The sequence below is a fragment of the Myiozetetes cayanensis genome, unplaced genomic scaffold (assembly GCF_022539395.1).
Source record: "Myiozetetes cayanensis isolate MyiCay16 unplaced genomic scaffold, myiCay2020 scf1, whole genome shotgun sequence".
Lineage (NCBI taxonomy): Eukaryota > Metazoa > Chordata > Aves > Passeriformes > Tyrannidae > Myiozetetes > Myiozetetes cayanensis.
Window position 1 is genome coordinate 101,847,743 of NW_026086604.1, and position 25,316 is coordinate 101,873,058.

Genomic DNA, 25,316 nt, shown 5'->3' on the forward strand with positions numbered 1-25,316 from the left:
GCTGCAAACCATCCTATCCCCCTGCACCCACTGCTCCTGGTGCTGCAAGAAAAGCAAAGCACAACCAAATCTTGCGGGTTTCCATGCAAAAGCACCGCGAAAGAGGAAATTTTGCCTGTCTTTTCTTTCCTTCGGGGTTTGACAAGATACTTGACTTACCACTCATAGTTCCTTGTATGGAAAATGGTAGACAGAATATGTAGAAAAAATGTTATTATTAAACCTGAAATTAAATACTACCAAAATAAAAATAAAAATTTAGTGTTTCTTTTATTTCTCCCCTTCAGTTTTGTGTTTTGACTGATGTTTGTTGCAAACAGTATATGGATAAAACTTCAAGTACAGTAGACCTTAGCTTTTCAAATCGGGATAAACTTTCCAGGTTATATTTAATCCTGGTATTTTGCCTTGTGAAACACTGTATATCCCCACAGCCACACCTGCTGCCCTTGACTAACCTCCAGACATAAATGTATGTGGTTACACGGTCCTTCAAGTTTGGGGACAAATAAGGTGAGTTTTTTACCTTGTACTGTTTAGTGTTAAGGGGTTATTTTTTTTTTTTTCTTTCTTTATGATCTACCCAGTAAGTACAGAGATCTCAGCACAGGAGCACTGTATACACAAACAACAAGACATTATTTATTTAAAACATTTCTTGCTCTAAGGCTTGTGTATGGCATGCAAAGTCCAACCTGAAATTTAAGGTGGGGAGGCTCATGTTTTGCCTAATGGGTGGATCTGCACTGAAGTTAAGTACTTTAGCATATGGTGCCTGAAAACTTTATTGCATTTTTTTCTATGAGCCACATGCAAAATTATGAGGTCTCCTAAGGCACCATTCAACTTGATAATCTTTTTTATAGTGAACAGACTCCTCATAATGTTTCTGATTGCCCTTCTGAGAAGTACAACAAATGACCTTAAATATTAGTATATATACAGAATGTCATCTTTGCTCTTTGCACAAGTGAAAATTGTTCTACAGACAATACCTGGAAAAACTCATCTGGTACAACGTAAGACACTGCAAATTCAGTACATATTCTGAAAATTTTAATTAAAGGAAGTTTTTGCTGTCCAGTGATGATTTTTAGTTGTGCTTAAAATACCAGGTCAGTTTAAAATCAAAAGAAAGTTTTATATTTATGCAGAAGCAATCCCTGTATACTTTATTCCCAAAACAGATTATAGAGAAGAAAGTATTTTACTTTGATGCACACTATTCAGTCTTTGGACTCTTTTTGGTTGTGTAACAGTTGTTATCCAGTGCAGGGTAGCTTTGGAATAAAAACAGCTGTCAAATCAGACACCGGTGTCCCTACTCAACTAGATCACTATGGAACAGTGAGGTATTTGGCTCTAGATGATACTGCCTGCCTGCATGGGCTATGAATCCATCATACATCTATGTGAAAGGTTTCTAGCCCCTCTGTTTGAACACACAACCCCTCTGTCTCTCCTTTATACCTTGTTAGTGTGACTGTATTAACTACAGTGAACCTAAACCACTGACGGGTAACAATCACAAGCAAGAATAACTTCTGCACGTGATCCATTGCTGCACTGACCTGTGGTTCTCCACACATCTCCTGATGTGTTAAGAGCTGATCCAGCCCAGTTCTTTTGCAATGTCTGGTGATCTGAGGGTGGCAGAAGTACGTGGTCACTGCTGACAACAGCCTCTGCACAGCATTGCCCTGTGTCTGTGTAGTGCAATAAAGGATAAGCAGCAATGCCTGCATGCTCTCCATGTCTCCCTGCCACCTTTAATCTGGATTGTTGGATAGTTTTAGCCATCATAGCCTGGGCCTGCTGAACACTGAAGCACTGCAAGGACCGCTCATTTACCAGTCCTTCCTCTAGGAATACAGAAAGCAGCAGGCCTGCCAACAAAAGAGGAAAGGGGAAATGGAAACACCCACAAAGAACACTTTTTAGTAGACTTCCTAAACTGCAGTAGAAATCTTAGGACACTGACAGCAGAGGGATGTCACAGGGTATCTGACCAGAATGGCACTCTGCCTGATACATAACAGTGCTGAGGACACCAAATGCTTCAACATCCCCTTCTGGTCACTTTGATGAAACAGATACGTAACAGACCCTGTGCTTGGACTTGCGTCAGTATCTCCTTGATCTGGGGCACTCAAACAAGTAACTTTATATGTAAAGGAGAAATAAGAGTTTCTTCCAATGCTCAAGTGTCAGATTACAACAAAAATAGGTTTGGCTTGTTCTGGAGAATGCAGGGCATGATCCTTTCCTCATGGGGTCTATCTCCTTTTAAAGAAGTCTCCACTGCAGAGTGTTCCTGGTCTGCAGTTTATTTCTCCATAGTTGTATTTCTCACACTACCTATTTCTGAATCTCAGGATGCTGGAAGGTGCTGAGATATGAACTGAGGAATAAATGTCTTAGTGACAAGACGGAGCATTGCAAATACTACCCTTGCTTTCTTCTGTTTCTTCTGCTGCCTTTTAGGAACACTAAGACCTTTAGGGAACACTAATCTCTATCGTATAGAGATCATTTGTAGACACAGAGATTTAGACAGCATCACTGACCAGAGAAAATTTTGATTTAAAACATCACATACCAAAATCAAAACTTATATTAGCACATTTTCAGTGGAGTCTGTTTTTTTGTTATTGTTGGTTTTTGACAACTAAGAAGTCTGTAAAGGTGAACAAGTTCAAGTAGTTGTTAGTCTGGTATTCTGTGTTTCCTGTGAACCTACTTGACAGCCTAAAAACCAGCGTTTGGACTCCCAAAGTGCTGCAGCCATGTAGGCTTCCCGCGTGTTGTGACACAGAAAAGAGCACTCAGTTCCTTCTCATTCCTAATGGACTGAGTCCCTTTTACCTGAGGCTCTGAGGCAGCTTTGGTACCCTGCCAGGTTTAGCATTTTCTAGCACTGGGCTGTCTGGGCTTTGTGGACAAAATCCTCCTACATCAGTATTTTCTTCCTAATTCCCAAAGCAGAAAGTGAGATGTCGTGTATTCCAAGAAAACTCCCTTCCTAAAAAACATCACCAACTACACAGGGGTTTTCAGTTTTTTAAGAACAATAGCTGCAAGTTACAGGGGGCTAAATTAGGTATATTACCCCATGTCTTTCTCCTCATATTTTCTAACAAACCTGTGTTTTGCACTTAATAACAGGGAAAAAATCTTCTTATATGGCTTAAGAAGCAGTGGTTTCTGAGAAAAGGCAGCCTCTGATGATACCAGCTTTTACTTTAAGTAAGCTTTGAAAAAGTTTAAGCTGACAATTTCTGAACAATCTAGATTTCTATCTTAACAAATTTAGATTTCCCCTCTTATACAGGCTACATAAATAGTGATGCATGAAAACTCCTTAGGGAAAACAGATAATTTTGTCTTGATAAAAAAGTTCAATTGATTAGCTGGCCAACATGGCCACAACCGTAACCTGCAAGATCAAAAACCGCATCAAACAGCTCACAAATTCTTTATATAAGATACAGCCATCTATAATGACATTGAACTATGGTGTAAAAGTTTTATCTGCATCAGTTTAAGTTATGCTGAAAGGACACAAAGTGACAGGCCAGAAATTACTCTTTTTCCAGATCAAAGGCTTTTTGCAGTTGCCTACCATTAGTTACGTTTCAAATGTGTTATTTCAGACCGGCACATAGATTAATTAAGCATTTTAAAACATTCTAATCTGCAATTTTAAATGAAACACACATCCAGTTCCCCTACAGGGTTGTACTTGACCTGTTTATCCAAGCTGAAATCAACAGTTTGTCTTCTCTGGTATTTTGACACGGGCTACATGTGCTCAGGTTAAACAAACTGTGCTAATTTTTTTTTTTTCGTTTTGTATTCCCTTTCTTCCCCCCACAATATAGGCAGACCCTCAAAGCCCAGGACAGATGTTCATTTTGCAAGCCGAAGTTTGTGAGCGCAGGGTGCTGCTGGAGGACCAGAGATTATTCCCCAATGTGATTTGTGAGGAACAGAGTAGGGAAGCTCCCACAAAGTACTTTGTTGGCTCTGCCATAGGCAGAGATGAATAGACAGTGAGGGAATACCTAAACCAGTCTAGCTGACTTTTGAGAATGTCTGTCTACTGCATAACTTAAATCTACATGTTTGTTTTTACTGCTACAGATCTCTCTTGGACAGACAGGCACTACTTTTGAATCTAACCTGACACAGAGGTCCAAAGATGAGCACTGGTGGGCAATATCATCATCTAGGAAAGAAAGGACACTGAAAAAGAAAACTTGTAAAATGCTGATGTCCAAGATCAAGTTTAGTTACCTTTCTACCTCTTGTCTGATGTCCCTGTAACTGGATATCTAAACAGTTACATGCAGGTATGTTCCTTTTTCCACTGAAGAAATATTTTCCGTGTTTCATTATCTGTAATATTTTAAATCTTACTCCCTCAAAATATTCCCATGAGGAACACTTACATCTATCTAAAATACATCAGGAGTTACAGAATTTTTATATTCAACAGAAATCATATTCAAAACTGCTTGCAAAATACCATTTTCCAAGTTTTCAAGAGTTACTTGTTAAGCAGCAGTTTACAAATGTAGTCTCAATTCCGTCCCTTCAGTATAGAACTTCTTAGTAAATACACTTATTATCCTAAAATCCTATCAGCAAAGGAAAACACTTCTTCAGCTGGCATAATCCAAGCTGCACAGCTTGGGAACCCTGAAGTCTTAAAATACACTTAAGCATACAAACAACATAGAAAAACAGTAAGTGAAGTTTGATTTTTTCACCTGCCTGACAAGCACAATTAGTTCCTCAAACTTCCCACGTTACCGAATATCTTCCGTGTTTTAACAAAAAAGAAGGAAGAAAACACACATAAATTATGAAGCAAATTTTTGAAGTATGTGCTTCTAATGAGCTGGAAAACTTAACTGCAAAATGCAGGGAGGAAAATTTAAGACATTTTCTTCAGTGAATGTAATAATGAATATTGACTTTCATCTTACCTGGAAGTAGACTGGAACCACAAATCTGTTTACTGTTTTAACTGGGAGAAAATACTAGTTTTCATTCTCCAGATAATCCTCCAGTTCCCAAATGGCCTATTGACCCTCATCATATTTATGTTTATTGTGTTCTGTGTGTTTGCTGAGTCCCAACCTGACACAGTGAAAGTTACCACAGCCAGCAGAACCATTCTCACTGGCTACTATAGGGAGTAACTGTAGTGTAATTCAATGTATTTATTCCCCAAGATTATTTTCTCTTCTGTGATTGTTTGCAAAGGAACCATGTCACATGCACAATTTGAATTCCTCTGCTGAAAATTAAAACCGTGAGCAGTTTGGGCCTGCATTCTCAATAGAAGTTTTACATGGGTATGTTTGTGAATTTACTTAAATGTTTAAGGATTCATAGGAACTACTTAAGAATATGTAAGTGTTTCAGGATACAAATGTTTGTTCTTTTTGCTCTGGGACTCAGACCGCAAATAATAAACACAACTCAATCTGTTCCAACCTTTATCTTCAAAAACAAACAAGCAAGCCAACTCAGGAAAATTTACATGATCAGCTCTCCTTTCAATTTACATTTATTATCCCAACTTCCTTGCTTCAGCTGAACATAATATGTTACTCAAAATTCTTTAAAGCAAATGACATCCACGTCTGAGACATCCAAGATATGCATTTCTTATCCTGATTCTGCATGTAGCTTTCCTTCTCCTCCTTTTTTTAAGCCCAAACTCAACCCTTAAGAATTACATTTAGGTATCCAAATGACTGCAATGACCTATCTTGACAGGATATTAGAGAGAACATATAGAACCCCTTTCTGAAAGAACAGCAACTTATAACCGTCCTGGTTTTTCCCAGATCTTTATGCTAATCCATTAGAGAAACCACCTCCAGCAGGAACATAAGGCATGACTAATCATTGCTTGAATTTAACTGAGCTAATGTCTATTTATAATATAGGAAATGAAGGCAAAAGCAATGCAGTGAGAATCTGATAACTGGCTGCTGTGGAAATAATTTTCTTTCCAAATTTTTATATTCTGATAGCTTCATGTAATATAAACAGATTTTACCTGTTTACAAAGATAGCAACCCCATCTTTGCTGGAAACAGAATTAGTCATACCGTAAGTAAAATATTAATTTAAATATATTGCATTCAGATTGTTAATACATGGGATATCTTCACTTAAAACATTTAAAAATGGCTTAAAAGCAAAACTGATGAACAAACTTCTATGTAAATATCTTTCTCCACCCACCCCCCCCCCCGGAGCAAAATTTTTTAGTCATACAGGGGATAAAAACCATTTCTTTCTTACCAACTTTTGTTTATACATAAAAAAACTAGGTTCCATCCAGAATATATATACTGTATGTTTCAATAACTTATATTTTCAGTATGAAATAGCATCTTCAAAAAGATGACAAGTAACAGTCATCTTGCAATGATCCTCTGAAAATAAATATCACCTACAGAAAATGCAGGAATAGCATACAGGAAGGACTATTAAGCCTAGCATTTGTGCAATTTTTTTAAGTGACCTTTTGTATAATCAAAATGTAAAAACTACAAGATTGCAGACTGAAAAATATTTTTTTAAATATTAAAAAAATAAAATGCAAATGATGCATAATGTGCAAATGAATGAAATAATAAACAAGAAATCTGCCTAGATGAAGGAAACTGTGTTCATAAAGACTCTATTCAATTTTGTAAAAATTTGTCTAGCACACCTATATTCACAGCATGTTCTCAAATGCCAAGTCAGATTTAGTAACAAGAGTATATAAAGAAACTTCATTTGGACACACAAAACATGAAGATTAAGGTAATTTTTTTTAAAACCAATGTTGTATCAATCACATTTATAATTTTTCTTATAGAATGTGATCAAATAAAGCAGAAAACCAGAATGTATACATTGCTAATCTTTTAAGTAATGTTATGTACATTTTATTGCCAGTATATGCACAATGGTAAGCATAGAACTATAAATACACAATGTAATTAAACAGTAGAAAACAACAAGGATGTTACACGTAACAAAGGAAAGAAAGAGGAGATACTATTTTCTTGATGTAGCTGCTAAAAAGGGCTAGCAATGAGTTATGACAGTCTTGGTTTTAAGTCTTTACATATATTTCTACAACTTTTCCTCCAAATAAACCTCTGCAATGGCATTGCTTCTTTAATAACCACATCTTAGCTCTTTCTATTGCATTCACTTCAAACTAAAGTAAAAACAACCTTTCATGTAACTACAAGCATCTGACTTAATTTTTTATTCAGTTTTGTTTTTCAGGGTTCCTAGCAAGTAAAGTGTGTAAGTAGTTTCTTATGATATTTGGCTGCAATGTTGAAGAGTAGAGTTCAGAATACACATTAAGTGATAATTTGGAAAACAAAAATAAAGAAGATTTTTTTTCTGTAGATAGTTTTTCTACCGGGTGCTATATGCAGCAGCTCAGTCAAAAATTAGTCACCCTGAAGAGGTAGAGAGAATTTTAGCCTAGCATAGATCATCATCCTTGGCACCACAGTTTTCTCTCTTATCAGGATACACTTCCTACAACTAGACAACATCACAGTCAAAGGGAAAAAAAGTCAGGAAAAAAAAGTTCCACCATTCCCGGGAAGGGCACTGTTTCATCCCATTTCTCAGTTAAATCAGCTTGCTGCTCATATCAAAAACATGAAAATTTAAAAAAAAAAAAAAAAAGGAAAAAGAAAAAAGAAAAAGACAACATTTAGGGACACAGTTACTCATCTTTGTTCTCTTTCCATTATCAACTTCATAAATACAAAGAACCATTATTCACAATATACTAATTCTTTTTCAAAAATGGAAAAACAAACCCTTGAAACATTTCCACACCTTAATCCAGATGGGTCTTGAGGATGCTATTCAAGAAAACCATGCAAATAATTTGGTGCAGCTTTTCCTACTCATCCAAAATATATATTCTTCTTTAAATTAAAAGGTGGCAAGATCCATAGCATTTGTGACTATTCCCCCGCCTCCCCCCATTTAAATTCAATGCAGAAAATCTTGGTGCTTTTAGGAAGGTAAGGAATAAATAGTTTTCTGCACTGTTGTCATAAAATCCCATGTGAGTTACAATACAAGACTACTTGTTCCAGCAATTAGGTTGAGAGGAAACATTCTAGTGATAAAGATAAGTACATACTGAGCATGCTTGGGCAGAGCACTCCATTCTGAAGCATCCTGCTTGAAGAACGAAAGGTGACAAGGATGGTTCACGTCCATCAAGTGACCATTAACTCTGCTGCTCGATAGCAGACTGCCACACTATCACCAGGTCTGCAGTGCTACCCGGGGAGGGCTGTCTTCCACATTAAGAGGTACTGGTTGTACCAGTCCTCTGCTGCGCACACTAAATTCTTATTTATGCAACAAACATACAACCAATGAACAATATCACTTTTACAGAACTGGATCAATCCAGCTTTCTTTTTATAGGCGTATTTCTCAATCTCCAGAATATCCCAAACAAGCTGTAAATAAGATGATGAACCACCAACACAGTGAACGAGTCTCACTGCAGTTCAGACTAGTTCAGCCTTGTTTCACATCACTTCTTGCTTCTAGCGAAGGACATGATACTCCAACAGAACAGCAATAAAAAAGTAATGTTATCTGCAGCTGAGTAAAGCAACAGAATTTATATTTTAACTTCTGAAGCTTAAAGCATACCTTTTTAATTAGCATTAAAAAAAATCTTTTTTTTAAATACAGTAACACTGGCAAAAGTTAATGGGAAGACACAGAGGATTATGAACAGGGTAACTGATGGATAAGATTATTTTAAAATTTTATTCTGCTTTGATCAACTGATGTTAATACTGTTTTTTCCTTGGATTTGGAATAATTCTATTGCAACAGTCACATGCAGGCTGATGACAGCCGTTGGTTAAAGAAAAAAAAACAAAAACCCAAACAAACAAACAAAAAAATAAACGAAAGGGAAAAAAATAAACCCAAGAAAAAAGTTCCAGAAGTTGTATGTAAGGATCTTCCTTTCACTGAAGAGGGCCTTGCCCTTGCTTTAGGAGACCTGGGTAACTCTTGTCAGCTTCATTAGCTTTGTCCAGACATATCTGCTGCTGTATCACCTGCTCCAGAGCCTGTTTGTGCACGTTTGATGTAGAGGTTCAATAATTTCATCTGCAAATTTGAGAAAAATTCACTTTGCTTAGTATTTTCAAACTGTACAGACAGACTACAGGAATGGTACAACAAAGGAGACAATAATCCTTTTTCTTTTCCCCAAAATAAAAATTATATTTTGCACAGCTGATTCAGAGGGAACATACTTGCCAATGAAAACATCAAACACAAGCAAAATTTGTCCCAAAGAAAGTGCTCAAGTTTCTTCAAGAATGTCAAGGAAATCTAAGGTAGTTAGATTAAGATAAATGGAATATTTTCCTCAAATTACAATGCTGTTCTAAATATGATGATGTTGATTTTTTCTTTTAAGTTAATATTAAGGTTTAAGCCTCTAATCGGAGTTGTTGATGCTGATACTTACTAAAACTTCCAATATTGTCTAGAATCACTTTAAATACAATCATTGCCAGAGAGTATTTTTAAGATTTAACAGTCTTTACAGATACAGAAAATTAATTGTCTTGCTTTATGCCCAAGGACAAAGACATTCACAATTAATATACAGTTTACATGCAAAAAACTGCATGTAAGAGATGACAATAAAATCATAAATACCCTGAAACAAAAAGGACCACAGACTGATTACTATTATTTCAAATTAGAGGTACTGAAAGGACTGATGAAAGTAAAATAACGAGGAAGGATAAATAAAACTTCTGTATCTAACATCTACATGTTACATTCCTTATTTTCCAATCAGAACTTGCATGAAAAACAAGACAAGAAATACTGATAGGAAAAGCCATGCTGAGTATACCCATTATCCCTACTACCTGCATACAAGTAACAAAACACGTTAAAAAGCACTAAGAAACACAGTTTAGGAATTATCTTGACGCTAAAGTTTGTAGACTTGCATAAATAAATACCTACGGACTTTCAGTTTTGAATATTTTATGGTGAAGTTGTATTAATCCTCCCAGGGTTTCAGCAGTCCTGATACTCTCTTTCAAGTACATAATTTATTGAAACTTTCTGGCAACGGCAACCAAAATGCAAATGCATACATGCAATTATAACCAAGATTTCTTTAAATGGTATCTTTTACTTACTTTACTGCCAGTGAGTTGACTGAGATGCGGTTTTAGTTCATCACCAATTACTGCATGAATGGCTACAAGGCAGAAAACACATGCCTTACGAACGCTGCTCTCTGAATTATCATAACCCTAGAAAGCAATAAAATTAACATTAATACCTTATCAGTTAATGATTAAAAGCCTCAGAAAGCTATTTACTTATTTACTATAATAAATACATTGAAGCCTACAGTAAATTAATGCTAGTGTAGCCCAATGAAGCATTCCAACAACAAAACAAACACGCAAATACAGAGCATGCAGTTAAAAAGCAGGCTGCTTATTAATCACCATTGATAATCATTTTCCAGGCTGAATTTAAAACCCACACAATCTTGTTCCTAAGTTACACTGAAAACAGAGTTTCTGTCATGCAATAAGGGAGCATGTTAAGAGAACTGTTCTAGATTATACAGATATTTACTTAAAGCAGAAGACCAGTCACAGTTTAGAGCTTCCTAACTCTGAGAGAACAACTCTCTTAACAGCTAAAAATTCTTTTGTTAACACTCATCTCTTTCTTTAATGATTTTTGTTTGTTTTGCCACTTTGCTAGCATCCCATGCCTGGCTGTCTCACTCACAATCCCTTCTCAGAAGGTCTCTTCTCTGCCTCTACTTTCCTGCAGATTAAAGACAGACATCTGTAGAATGTAGCTGTCAACTCTGAAAATTCTTTATCCACCAGATGGAATACTTTGGCTCTTGATAAGGTAGGAAAGAATTTATTTTTAAAGACAAAGGAAGAGAAACCTCTGATATTCTTCTTGTTTTATTTAACTTTTCCCAAACAACTGCTTCTTTCCTCTTGCCTCCCCCAAACCCCAAGCTATAAAACTCAACATTACACACAAACACAACATGGACAGTTTCAGACCAAATTATATAACCTGGAAAAAGGTACAAACAATAGAAATTATTTTGTAACTAAAAGCATTTACCAAGCTTAACTACAACCGGTGCTTTATATCCCACTGACATTGTCTTTGAGTCCTAATCACAGTTATAATTGAGCTCCCTGCTAATCAAAGAGTTTGTTCCCACTATCTGAGTTATTTTGGGTCAAGGCAGCCATCAACAATCAGACACGTGAAACCCTTCATGAGAACCAAGTGATATTATTTTTAAAAAGTCTCTGCAATTCTTATGTAAACAGAATCTTTTGTTTGTTTGTTTTCCTCTCTTGTCTTCTTTCTTCTCTTCTTACCTGTATTAGACCTGGCACAATCTCTGGTAGAAGTTGAGTAAGGGTTTCTTTAGATACTCTTTCTATAACTTTTGTCTGCATTTTGATTGCAGCCAGATTAATGGGGTAATCTGCAGTTTGGATAATTGGACAGAGAACTTTGATGCACTGATCCGGGCTAATGGAAGTGGCCAGCATGGAAGCAGCTTCTTCAGCAGATCTCACCACCTATTGAAAGAATAAATAAAAGACATGGAAAAATTATTCATATGAGACTGGTACATCATGGTTTGTTGTCTGGCACTAAATTTGAGCATAAATATTTCCTATCAAGAGTTCTACAATATTGTAAAAATATGTGAAGAGGTAATTAATTCTAACCGTTGGACATAATTTCTTAAAAACACGATTCTTCTTCGTATTACCTTTGCCAACATATAATTTCTTGTCATTTGTTATTGCTTGTTAGGTCAGTGATCACTGATAAAACATGTTTTCACATTCATTTCAAATGAATGTTTAACAATATGCCTAGATTCCTACTTCTAGAAGTCAATCTAGCTCTTTTTCTTCTGCTCTAACTTTGAAAGAAACTATGACGAGAGAGTACTTTAATCCTGAAGAATATGAAGAAGAAGCAGAACAAGAGTAATTAGATAGAAAGTCAAGAGGTAACAGGAGTTCAAGACACAACATGGGCACAAGGGAGAAAATTAACATCGGATCTTCATATTCGTGCTGTGGTGGCACCTGTTATCTATAGGAGAAACATGCATTACCCTTTACTGTGTAGGCAGGCATCACAAATACTTTTGAGCAAGATTACAGTTAACCTTCTCCTTCTGAATTCCCTCACTATTCTTGGCCAAAACCAACTCCCCCTTTGATACATTCCTTACACCATCCACAGGGTTTTTTTCTTACATACTCATGTTAAACATACAATAATATGCTTGATATTAAACACATTACTTCCTCATTAGAGCTGGACATTTTCTGGACAGCTGTTTCATCTTGTAATAAGTTGTCATAACCTTAAACAAATGAAATAACTGATTACTAACCTCCTTATGAGGATCCTTATGTGCTTCTAATGTCTTCATGATTGTGAGCTCTGCGTAATTCTTAAACCTTGCTGGTTGGTTTCTTAGAATTTCTCTTAGAACTTTCAGTGCCAAAGCTCTAATTGCATGCTAAAGGTTAAATATAAAATTAAATGAGTTATGTATCTTTAAACAGACAAATGCTTTTAACATTTGTTGAGCTGCTGAGAAAGCCTTTAATAATGGAAAAATATCAAATTATGCTCTGCATATATATACAGCCTGAACCTAGTGTTAACAGATAAAGTTAGGAAAAAAAAATCTTCTCAATCTCTCTTTTCGCAGAAAATTCAGGTGGCATATCATAAACACACTGCTAAACTAATTTAAATTATCTATGCTACCCAGAAGTTAAGTTGCAAACACGAGGGCTGATAAAACTCATGTGCAAATACAATTTTGTATACGATTTTTTAAAAAATCAAACACAAGTATTAGTGTCTTTTTAATCCTCAGTAATTTCAAACACATGGCCTTTGTAGAGAACAATTATGAACAACTCAGTCTCTTCACAATAAGCATTACTGTATTTTAGAAATATATTTTTAAATGCTTTGCCACACATGATGTTTTGACACTTTAGATTCCTTCAAAAGCTATTAACAGTTAAGATTTGAATCCCAGTGAAAAAACCACTTCATTCAAGCTATCGTGTCAAAATCAACAAATAGGAATATTGAAAGGTAAAAGTATCACTGATGCCCTTTTCACCATCAGAGCTCTCAGACTTCATGACATTTTTGTATTTCCATAGTTTGTTAGTTTTTTTTGTTTCTTTTTTTTCCCAACACTCACTGGAATTTGTGCCCTTTCAAATTTTAAAGATACTGAAAGTAAGCAATGTGCTCTGTTAACAGTCTTAACTGGGTTAATCTGAATTTACCTCTTTATCTCCAAGTGTTTCAAGCAGCAAAAGGAGTATTGTTTTGAAGTGTTCATCCCAAACACTAAAAGACTCTTCTGGAGTTAACTTCATGAGCTCGTACAGGGCAGCCTTTCTTTCCTCAACTCTCTCATTATGGTTTGATAACTCCTTCAGTAACTCTGCAACCAGGTCAGAATGGTCCATGGAAGGCTCTGTCAAAAAGGAATACACAGACACAGTTCCTGGATCACTGCAAATAAATATTAGTGTACAACTGAAGGATATTTTCTAAGATGGCTAGCTGGCTTTCTAGCATGCTTTTATTTTTTCCCCAAAATTTGTCTGCAAAAACCGCAATTTGGCTACCACATTTTCAGTGCAGCCAACCTTGCTGAACAAGCTTAAAATCACCAAAAAACTCTTACAATGATACTGCAAAATAAGCAAACCCTTGCAGGCTAGTTTACTGCTGGAGTTTTAATGCTTGCAGTACCCAAATCTGACCTACACTGTGCCACAAAGTGCCACAAAGTGCCACCTTTCCCATTTGACCCTTCCATCCAAGATGAAAAATTTGTCTTTTCTCTGTTGGTATTACAGAACTGTTCAGTCTTTTCTAAGCCACGATCCCACAACAATAGCTAGGTTGCTAACACAAACAAGGGGGAAAAAATGTACAACAATGGTGCTTGGTACAAAACAGCTGAAATAAAAGCAGATCAGGCCATTTGTCCAATGGAGATTCCTGACAGCAAGTAATTATGAGATGGCCCTGGATTTTAGTTTTGATTAGAGAGGATTCTATGATGATGGAAAAATGCATTGGTGACACATGCCATATTTATAAACACTGGACTGCAAACAGAGGTATCTGCAGATAGTCCAGAAATTTAAAAATGGTCTTAATGATAATTAAATATCAAGTTGTTGCCTTTATTCCATCATTGAAATCCATTCAGCCTCTAAGAAAGAAAAGCATATACATAGCTTCCATCTTTGCACTGAGACTTAACAGCAATATGCCTTTTTTTCTGGAAAAAGTTTGGAATTATTGGCATAAAATGCACATGTTCCTGCATCGCATCTTTTCTGAAATGATTCCACTTATTAACACACAAAATATATTCTCCATAACAAATTAACTATATCATATACTGAGAAACCATAGCCCTTGAACATCTTGGATTCAATACTGTAACTTGTAAATGCTGTACAAAGCACTTGCACAAAGAAAAAAGCTGAATACCATAAAATCAAGTATCTTAAAATCACACATGAGTTACCATGAAAATCATGCTGGTTCTGAACCCCACATTCCTATTTGCATTCTGTTTTGCATGAATAAACAGGAGCACGAGGACCTGAAAGCAAACTGCAAGCACTTCTGCTGTCTCTGTATTAATGGATGATTAATGTTTGACTAAAGGACAGAGTGAAATTGCATTAGGTGAGTTATTAATTAGCAGAGATGAGCAGAATGGACAATCGCTTTTACAGAAGCAAGATCATTATTTTTATTGCCCAAACTCTTATGCATGTTCTACTAAATTGTGAGCATTACAGCTATAGCAAATTCTATTTCAGGGAATGCATACTGGCACTTAACTAGCAAAACTACCCATATCAGTTTAAATAAAGCATTTTCAATATGGTGTCATCTTTAACCTATGGAGGGAAGGGGTAAAGACAGGAGAGTAGAGCAGCCATGCCCATGCAGGAATAATGGGAGGAAAGAAGCTTCATTAGTCAAGGAAATAACTGAAATTCCTGAAAAACATGAAGATAACCAAGAGGGGTGTGCCTTCACAGCCTGTATTTTCCATTCCTTTGTATGACTTTGCACCTAGTGTTTAATTTCCAAACATTCTGCAGATAAGAACGGAGAAGCAGGAGAGAAGTCATGTTCAAAGTCTACTCTCAAAATTTCTTTTTCAGAAAGAAAAAAAAAAACACAAATGAAGAAGATGAGATGCAGTTTTTCCATCTGAATGAATTAAAATATGCATTAGAGTGTTAAATATTTGACGAAGAGCTCTTCTAAAACCAATCAAATAATATCTTTTTGACAGGATAAACAGTGTAGGGGTTCAAAGGGAACATATAAGTATATCCTCAATTTAGGAAAGATTTTCTTACTGTCACCCATAGCATCTTAATACAAAAGGCATGCAAACATGATGGTCAAAAAAGCAAATGAAGCTGGGGTAAAACTTGATGAATCACTTGCAGGGTGACTGGACTATAAATGTCTTTCTATTAATTTAGGGGCATACAAGTCATGTCCTTGCTCAGGTCTGTGCAGAGCCTGGTTCTGTTTGATGCTTTTGTTAATACTATAGAATGAATATAAAATATGCAGATGACATCAACTTAAGAGCAACTGCAAACATTCTGGAGAACAGGATAAAAATCGAAAATTATCATAATAAATCAGAGTAATGGTCTGAAAGAAAAAATGATGCTAAGTGTAAGGTAAGACACAAGAAGCAGAAATCTTAAGCCCATATACAAAGTGGTAGGTAAAAAGGAAATTGGAAAACACAATCCATGGAAATAAGGTAAAGTAAATAGCTTCTTCAGAGAAGAACACTGTTTCTCAAACAGACACTGGGAACTGCTTTTAAGGAGTCTGGAAGTGACTTTGAAGGCCAAGTTTTCCTATGCTTCAGATAAAGAGCATTTCCCTGGGGAAAAAACAAAGTGCAAGTGGTTGGAAGATTTAGGCTGTTACTCTGAAAACCTTTTTACTGTAAGAGAGGCGAAACACTCAAATGGCCATGTGAGGTTACATGGTGACATCTCCTCTACTGGAAATTTTCAACTTCTAGACAAACCATCTGCAGAACACACATTTGTATCCCAGTGCTGCTGACAGGACTTATGTCAGCAGCTAAGGTTTTCCCACCTATCCCTGTATTTCCACATCTTTTTTCCCAGTAATACACAACAGAATAGCTGGGAGTCCAGTACTAACATAATTTTCTGTCGTGAACAAGCAGCAATTCTGTGGAGTTTCTGAAAACTGAAATCTGATGTCCAACAAGCCCTTCAGGTTTATGGGAAAAGCATACAACTCCTAACTGAGGAACTGTAGGTGCAATGTATTTTGCCAAGTGTATCTTTTCTCATGAAGACTTTTTCCAAGTTATCTTGGGTGAAATTCTAAAAGCAACACACAAATGACAAAATGGTTGTGATATAACTAACTACTAAGGGTGAACGAACACAGCAATGAAAGCAAGTACTTTATTAAGCTCCATTAAAGGGCAGACCTAAATAATGCACTCCAGTACTGCTCCAGCCAGGACAAACTAATACTGGATGGGAATGCTTTATTCCAGCCAGTCATGAGTTTTTACAAAACCAGACCTTGCTGGCGCAACACAGACTGCATTTGGTTTAATGCAATATCCAGAAATAAGTTGTCAGAAGGTATAAAGATGCTTTCCCCATGTAAAATGGGATCCCTGGAATACAGAATCTCAATCATAAACTGGTTCTGTATGTGCCTGGCAAAGCTACTTAATTATTAAGATGTACATGACATGATCTGTAAAAATCTGCTTTCCTCTCAACCTTTTTCAGAAGATAATTGGCTATACTATATGCCTCTTCATGAAACAGAAAACAAAGAGAAATGTACCTTACTTGGATTTGTTTTTATTTAATGCAAACTTAAAGCCAACTTATAGAATAGTGAAGAAAATACCATGTCAGAAAATAACTTTGTTTTTCAACAGTTTCTATAACACAGCTGTATGATAGATGCAAAAGAGGCAGAAAGGGGAAAATTAATTTGTCCCTCACTATTAAGAAATAAGTTTATTTAATCTATAGCTGAATATGAAATACCAACAACAATGAATACCAGATTATGAGAACCAGTGACTGCTTATTAAAGTAATGATAATACTGTAACTTTGGAACCTTCCCAACATTTAGATACAAAAAATTACCCAAAGATATACTGATAAATATTTTAAGGTGGATCTAGAATCTTCCAAAACAGCAGTTTTGGAAGTTCCAAAGTTCCTGGATTTACATGGGCTAAATGAACTACCTTCCTGGTAAAAAGCTTGTTTGTTTTGTTTTGACAGAATGTTTAGTCAATAGAAAATGCCAGTGTCATGTTTCAAATACAAATATATTACTAACAAAATACTTAATCTTTCACCTAATTCCCTAACTGGTTTGATCCAGTTTTACTTCCTTGCAGTAAATATTTTCCCCACCCTCCCCCTTTAAATTTCAATCACAAAGCAATCCGAGAAGTAAATTTATACTGACAATACTGCTACAGGATGTGCTACCAGAAGTTACTGCATAATATAGTTCAGTATTTACCTAATTTTTATCCTTGATTTCTATGAACACCAGGAAACCTCACAATGTAACTCAAATGGATTACTAACAGGTAAGCTAGTTCAAAACACAATATTTGTAACAACCTCTCAAAGAAGTGGCACTGTCACCACATACATTGCTCACAATAAATTCAGAAATCGAACTCGAAGATGGAATATCTCACAATTTTTCTTCCAACACAGAATGTAATCTGAAGCTTACCATCAGGAAACTGCTCTGCATCGTCATCAAACATGGCTTCTTTCAAAGCAGATTTATTAAATGGACCGATACCATCGGAGTAGTTGTATGGGTTGTAATCTCGTGAGCGTGGCGAGGAGTGGGGAGGCATCGTGTTGAGTAACGATGTTTTGTTATCAAGGGCTGTTCGGCCTGTATCGCTCACACCACTTCCTGCTCGTATGTCTACTATGCCAGAAGCGCTGCAAATCTGCAGGAGAAATATTACATGAACATATGAAATATGACACACCTTTCAGCTCACTAGATTACCAATTCATTTACGTAGCCAAAGCTTACAGATTTCAAACTAGCCTGCAAATAAGTAGTCTTTGAAAGAGTTCCCTAAACCTTGCTTTTCTCAAAAAAAACCTAACTAAACAAAAAACCAAAACAAAGGAAAGTGTACATAGTGCAAAAAAAGTTATGAACTAGAAACAGCTGTCAGTATTTTAGGTCACAAGTTTGATGCAAAGTAATTTAAAATGTGTTTAAGCATATGCATATTTGGCAAGCTCAACAAATCTCAAAGCCAAAGTTCCACAGAAGTAGAATTTTTAAACACCACACGTAGCACTGAAAAACCCATAGGTTTTGTAAAATGTAAATAAAACCTTCAGGAAAACATATATTAGGGTGCAAGGTTCTCAAAAACTGAACTCCAGCTGTTTTGCAAGATCATCTGTTCTTAATCTGTTAACATTTTAAAATAAACAGGCAATGCTACTTATATTTTCAAAATGTGGTTCAAGACTAGGAACATATTTTTCTAAAGTTCTGAAGTTCAATTCAGAAGAAACATCCAATTTCAGAAGTCGTAAGACATAAACCTCCTGACACAGATGTGTTATCATCTGTAATCAATCAGACACTGGCTTAGTTTGCTGATATCAAGATGCACTGAGTTTAAATACTCACCGAATCACCATCATCTTTTTTAGCATCTCGTTTTACAGGCTCATTCATATCTTCCTGACTACGAAAACTGAAATTCTGAATGGCTTCAGTGACTCCACGAAGAGAGCTGTAAATATCTTCAGAATTCATATTTTCAGTGTCATAGTCAAATGCACTGTGGGTCACAAAGAAGGACACAGGAAATAAGATAAGATTTATTTTGTGACCTCGTATTTTTAAATCACATTAACAGACAACTACAGAGACTCAAGAGATATTAATAAAATTATCACTTTTCTTGAAATACATTAAGAAAGCAATCTGGCTTTCACAATACAAAACTGTATTATGGTATGTCTTAGCAAGGTATACTGCCACTGACACAGAAAGCACTGAGAGGAAGCGGCCAAGGGAAGGCTACATTGTATAGCAGCATCTGCCTGAAGAAACAAACTTCTTTTGCTCAGTTTTACTCTACTGAGTTTGAAACAGCTGGAAGTTTTACACCATCATCTTTCTGAAAAAAAGTTCCAAAGTAAGAATGATTGATAAAACTCAACAGGAAGTTGACTGGTAAAAGCAAAATTACAAAGTCCACTTCACTAGCAAGATGGGTACCACAAAAAACATTTAAAAACTCTTAATTCTTTCTTCTTCCCAATATTAAGTCTGGTTTGATGACCCACTGTGCTGGTTTTGGCTGAGACAGAGTTAATTGTCTTCAAAGTAACAGGTAAGAGCTTATGCTTGGATTTGTGCTGGAAACAGGGTTGATAATTCAGGGATGTTTTAGTTACTGCTGAGCAGTGCTTACACAGAGCCAAGGCCTTTACTGCTCCTCACACAGCCCTGCCAGTGAGTGGGGCTGGGTGTGCACATGGAGCAGGGAGAGGACACAACCAGGACAGCTGACTCCAACTGACCAAAGAGATGATGTTCCATACTGTGTGGATCAGCATATAAAGCTGAGGGAAGAAGGAGGAAGGGGGACGTTTAGAGAGATGGCAATTGTCTTCCCGAGTCACTGTTACAAGTGATAGGGTCCTGCTTTCCCTGGGGACAGCTGAATACCCGGCAACCATGGGAAGTGGTGAATGAATTCCTTGTTTCATTGTGCTTGCACAAGCAGCTTTTTGCTTTACCTATTACAGTGCTGGAGTTTTCTCACTTTTATACTCAGACTGTCTCCTCTATCCTGCCACAGGGGAGTGAGTGGTCATGTGATGCTTAGTTGTCGACTGGAGTTTACCCAACACACTCAGTTGACATATTCTAACATTTATTAGAGGTGAACACTTCTGTTCCTTCCCTTGCTAAACCATTTGCACACCAAAATGCACAGCTCTTTCGCACCTCAGGCCAGCTTTGGCACTTGTCAACATACTATCTGTACTATCATTCTGTGGAGGAAGAGTGACTATTTTTGAGCATCTGTCATTTTGTGCCAAGTTTTCCTCATGTTTTGGGGTTACCACTTTGTATAATGTTTCATGGCAATGAAACCTTAGATGCAAAATTGTAACACCACCAGCCTACATCACCTTGGTGACAAAGTGTTCTGCGATGTATTGGTTGGGGAAGTGAGAGGACTTGACCAACTTGCTGGGGAGCGTGGAGTAGGTCTTGTTAAAGGACTTCCCATCGATCCCTGGAGAAGGAGGAGAGGTGAGAAGAGATACTCCAGTAGGACTTCAGCTTCCCTTTTTACATTATTGTATTTATTTTCTAGTGCCCAGAAACATTTAAAGAGCTTCTATTACTTTCTTGGATTGGCTAAACAATTACTAGCGACTTCAATCCTGTGTAACTTTGAAATTAGAAAGTAAAAGATAAGCTACTCTTAAAAAGCACTTTGAAACTTATTAAGTCACCTGGAAGCAACAAAGACTTAGCAACTTTAATTCTACAGGAATAAGAAAAGTCATTCCATAAAGAGTGGTATCAGCTATATAGATCTGGATTACCTTTCCTCCTCTGTCAACCTTCTTGCTCTCACAAATAACTCTACTGAAATGGGTTTATGTTCAAAACACCAATTACTTCAGAAAGAATAGTAACAGAGGTGTAGATACCTGACCACTATTGCCTGTATTCCGGAGATGATTATGGAGAAGCTTTGTAGCTCCATCCTGAAACGTTTTTGGTAAAGCACCCAATAGCATTGTAAACTCTGGAGTGTTGAGTTCAAAAAGGGAAATCAGCACTGACTGTGCAGCCTACAAGAAGAAAATACAAATTGAAGACATTAATTAGAGTTTCAAAGTAATTTTATCAGTAAGAAATGTATAATGAGTGGTAATCACAAAATGTAATTTAAGTCTCAATCAAGTTTGGATAAAGATGTCAATAGATACAAAAAAAAGCAATTCACATTTGCTGGTAAACTGAAGTTTTGATTCTGATAAATTCAGGCACACAACAAATACACTTTTCAATGCCCCTAACCCAGATCTCTCCTCAATAAAAAAATACTAAAGGAATTAGCAAAATGGCTTTTAAAAAGGGTTTGGGAAGTTGAATGAGTTTAAAGACAAATGGAACACACCATGCAGGAACAAGCCTGTGATCTCCTGAGTTCTGAAACTGGGAATTCCACATGATAGATAATCAACACATTAACTTGAAAAGGAACAACTAGTTACCACTTTAGAAATTAAAAAAAAACCCTAAACAAGCAAGATATGCTAATCTGGAACAAGACAGTAGTGATCACAGTACTTGATACTCTTTATAACTTATTCTACAGCCAAGTTAGTTAGTTAACCTTGCCCCCACTTCCCACTCTTGCTTCCTTATAGCATTTTAAAGGATAGGCAAACATTTAGCTGACTATAGATTCTGAACATGAAAACTGTAAGTCTGTAGTCTACTGGATGCCACCTCCCAAACCCTCAATTTTATCAGTTCATCTTTAACACCATCTTCTTCCTACAGCATGTTTCACTACATACGTATTTTCTTACCTGAAAAAAAAATCATTGCTCTTCACTAAAAAAGCAACACAGTAAGCTATACAATGGTTGTATTCCTTTAATAAGAATATTTACTGCACAACTTCGTAAAGTTTGTACAGTTTGATGAAGATTCACTGGATAGCCTAACAAATTTGTTAACATTGAAACTAAACTAACACGTGCAAAGAAGAGCTAGGGAAAGTTCAAGAATTAGCTTCTTTGTAGTAAGAAACTCTGATTGTGAGATTAACCAACTATGTGTAGTTTATACAGCTCACCAACAAGGTCTGCCATGCACTGGAGAGAACCAGTGCCTCATGCGAGACAGAATGATAGGCAGCCTGCTTAAGCAGCAATATACTCTAAGCAAGTAGTTTAGAAAATTCTTTTAGACATTTATTTCCCTCCTTTTGCTTCCAGAGCAATGACCTGTAGCATTTTTTAATTAAAAGTGGAAAGCCAAGGTATGAGCACACATACCTGCACACATCTCAGTATTAAGTTTAATGACAAAAATCCGAGCACGTCAGATTGCCACAAATTATCTTTGCATACTCGTGACTAGTTGTTTTCTTTATTTCCTTCTACCTCTCACAGTTCTCCCTTCAAATGATCACCCTGAATGTCCTCTGCAATCTGTCTTTGATGTTTCTCTTGTCCTTGTTATTTCTTATGGTCAGTCATTTCATCAAAATTGACACAAAGTAAAATCAAAACAAATCCATTAACTGAGCAAAGGTTTGGGAACTACCACTTTCCCTTTTCTCTCCTGTTATCCAGTCTCCACTCCATAACACTGTGTCTATTTAAGATGCTAATAAAAGAACACAATGGACATTCCAGGGTCATATCAGAAACCAATATCATCAAGTCTGCCCAAAATGAAGCTCTGTCCAAAGCATCGAAATTGATATTGGCTCACTGAATGTTTTCAACTATGCAATTATGTTTTCTCTCTTTCTTCCTTAAAGAAATTTAGAGTATTATACACATTTTAGAGTATTGGGAAGGTTTTTTTCTCCTCAGCATAAGCTCTCGATATTTAAGTTCAGTCATACAGAGATCATCTTTAAAAGAGTGCAGTAAGGATTAGAAGTATTTCTTTGGTTTTGTTTTGTTCTTAAAAGAACTCCAAGAAGATTCTAACTCTTTCCAGAAGCATTCTAATCTTAGAAGAAATCTAAGTTCTGAAACACAACTTTACCTTCCAGCAAGAAGTCCCATGTCACTGGACTACACCAGAAGTGCCCAAGTGCAGACTAATAAACTAAGATTTTTCATAATACTTGGCACTGGAAATGCTTTTACTAAGGAAAAAACCCCTGAATTATATAGAAAGAAGTACTTGGGAAGAACTTGTAATTTAAAGAAATCATACTAAATGCTATAAAACCTATTAAACTAAGTAAAATTAAAAAGCCTGTGATAGCAGGTTGAGAAGTCTGTCAAGAGAATGAAATATTTTGTATAATCAGAATTACTCTTTTGACTTCTTATCAGTAAAATTTTATTGTCAAGAGTTATTAAAAGATTTTGGCCGCTAGTTGCCTCTAACAGTTGTGTTATGGAAAGAAAAAATAAAATGAGAAAACTTATATAATTAAGGTGTTCCAGATGATTAAACTCACTGGCAATTCTTTCCATGATTCAGTTACTTATTGGCATAAAAATGCTTATTAGACATATGAACCATCAGATAAGACAGCTTGCCACGTGTCTTAGTACTAAAACTTCACTGATTTAGAAGATAGTGCTGCTTCAGTTCTCCTCCTGCTTTATGGTCTTTTATATGTCACTAGAACATGACACCAGGCAAGAAAAGTCCATTGGTTATAATTTATTATTGCTTTCTCGTACTCACAAAGTTATACAAGAAGTGAAAGACTAAAATATTATCTCAAACATAAACCCTCCTGGTTTTTTTTTTTTTTTTTGGTAAATATTACAAACATTCTAGACACCAAGAAGTCACGGAATTAATTTATTTTTTGGTCTGTGTCAAAGACACTTGCAGTGATAAGCCATAAAGTTAGTATGGTTATTTAGCCTTCAAAAAGTGTTAATATGCTGACAATGGCAGCTATGAAAGAATGGTTGGTGACTATCAGAACAAAACCCAACTCCATCAAACTGCAAACAAAATTAGAAGATTTTTGCTATATGTAAGCTGAAGTACTATTTAGAAACTCTTTTCCAAAGCCTACATTCATTAATAGTATATTCATTCATTTATATCTGTGTAGCTCACAAATACTACTTTTCACTTCACAATGTTATATGGAAAAGGGAGCTTTGGAACTGTAGCACTACAAGAACAAACCTGTGACACTACCTTATTAAAGCACAAACTTTCTTTTGTCAAAGGTTCAACAGCTGTTTACCCATCTTTTGTTAAACACAAAGGACTTGAGAAAATCCAAGAAAGCTTGGACCAAATTTACCACTCACTTTGGTTACAACATTTGTAACATTTGCTATTAGTATCACAGACGGTGGTCCATGAAGTACAGAAAATGGACAGAGAAATTTTGATAGCTAGATAGTGCTTGAAACACAGTTATTCCTTGTATTATGAAACAATGTCAACATATCAGCACACATGAAAACACAACCCTAATGGAGAGGTTCAAGATGTGTTAATTTAAAATTTTTACTTGTATATTCTTACTTTTTGGCAGAAATCTACTTTTTCAATTTTGATACTTTATACAGAAAAATTAGGTGCATTTACTGAGAACAATATAAAAGTATCTGTTCTCTATGAAAGAAAAGTTTGCTTTTAAAGAAATTTTTTTTTTATTTAGGCAAGAAATATCACCTTTCCTAATTTGCCAAGGTGCTTGGAATGTACTGTAATGCTAAGGGCACATTAACAAACATACCTTCCTAACATCTGAGCTTTTAGGTTCTGTGGTCCAGGTGATGATTCGAGACACCGCTAACCTCGTTTCACTTGAGTTAACAAAATCTCCTGGATCCATCTGTTGCGCAAGAGTTTCTATGTATTTTAGGATTGCAACTTTGACCTGCAAAGAGAAACAGAGTCAGGTGGGCAGTAAAAATGGTGTGCTAGAAGAAACAAGTGTGCTCACACAGTGGAGTATTCCCTAAAATAAAATTTTTTTTTTCCAATTAAACTAGACATGTTTTCAGCATTGATATACAACTTTTTGCAGCAAATCAATTTACAAGTGGATAAACATTTGAAGAAGGGATTTATTTCACAGAAATTCAAATATTCATGGCAAGCTTATGCTTCACCTCTAGCAACTAAAAGACACATAAATCACTGCATATGCAGATGCTTGTATTTCAAAAAAAAAGAAAGAAAAGATTTATTCAGAATTATTAGGAACTTTTTTCAAGTACTAAAATGAAAAATAAGTATCACTGGATGAACAAATAATCAGCTCTTACTAGTTCCTACTAGCAGTTAGGTAGTTAACACTCA

General features: G+C 36.0%; 1 protein-coding gene across 42 annotated transcripts in view; it reads right to left on the reverse strand.

Annotated features, from left to right (window-relative positions):
- Positions 1–5,494: 5,494 nt before the first annotated feature.
- The window catches only part of CLASP2 (cytoplasmic linker associated protein 2), a 143,953-nt gene continuing 124,131 nt past the window's right edge, over positions 5,495–25,316 (reverse strand). For all 42 annotated transcript variants that reach the window (XM_050331649.1, XM_050331627.1, XM_050331794.1 and 39 more), the window contains 10 exons: positions 24,748–24,891; positions 20,984–21,127; positions 20,453–20,559; positions 18,933–19,086; positions 17,997–18,225; positions 13,449–13,642; positions 12,527–12,655; positions 11,484–11,690; positions 10,251–10,367; positions 5,495–9,192 (listed from right to left, as the gene is read on the reverse strand). In XM_050331649.1, the coding sequence (XP_050187606.1) occupies positions 9,106–9,192; positions 10,251–10,367; positions 11,484–11,690; positions 12,527–12,655; positions 13,449–13,642; positions 17,997–18,225; positions 18,933–19,086; positions 20,453–20,559; positions 20,984–21,127; positions 24,748–24,891 (1,512 nt within the window). In that variant the 3' untranslated portion in view covers positions 5,495–9,105. The remainder of the gene's footprint in view (positions 9,193–10,250; positions 10,368–11,483; positions 11,691–12,526; positions 12,656–13,448; positions 13,643–17,996; positions 18,226–18,932; positions 19,087–20,452; positions 20,560–20,983; positions 21,128–24,747; positions 24,892–25,316) is intronic.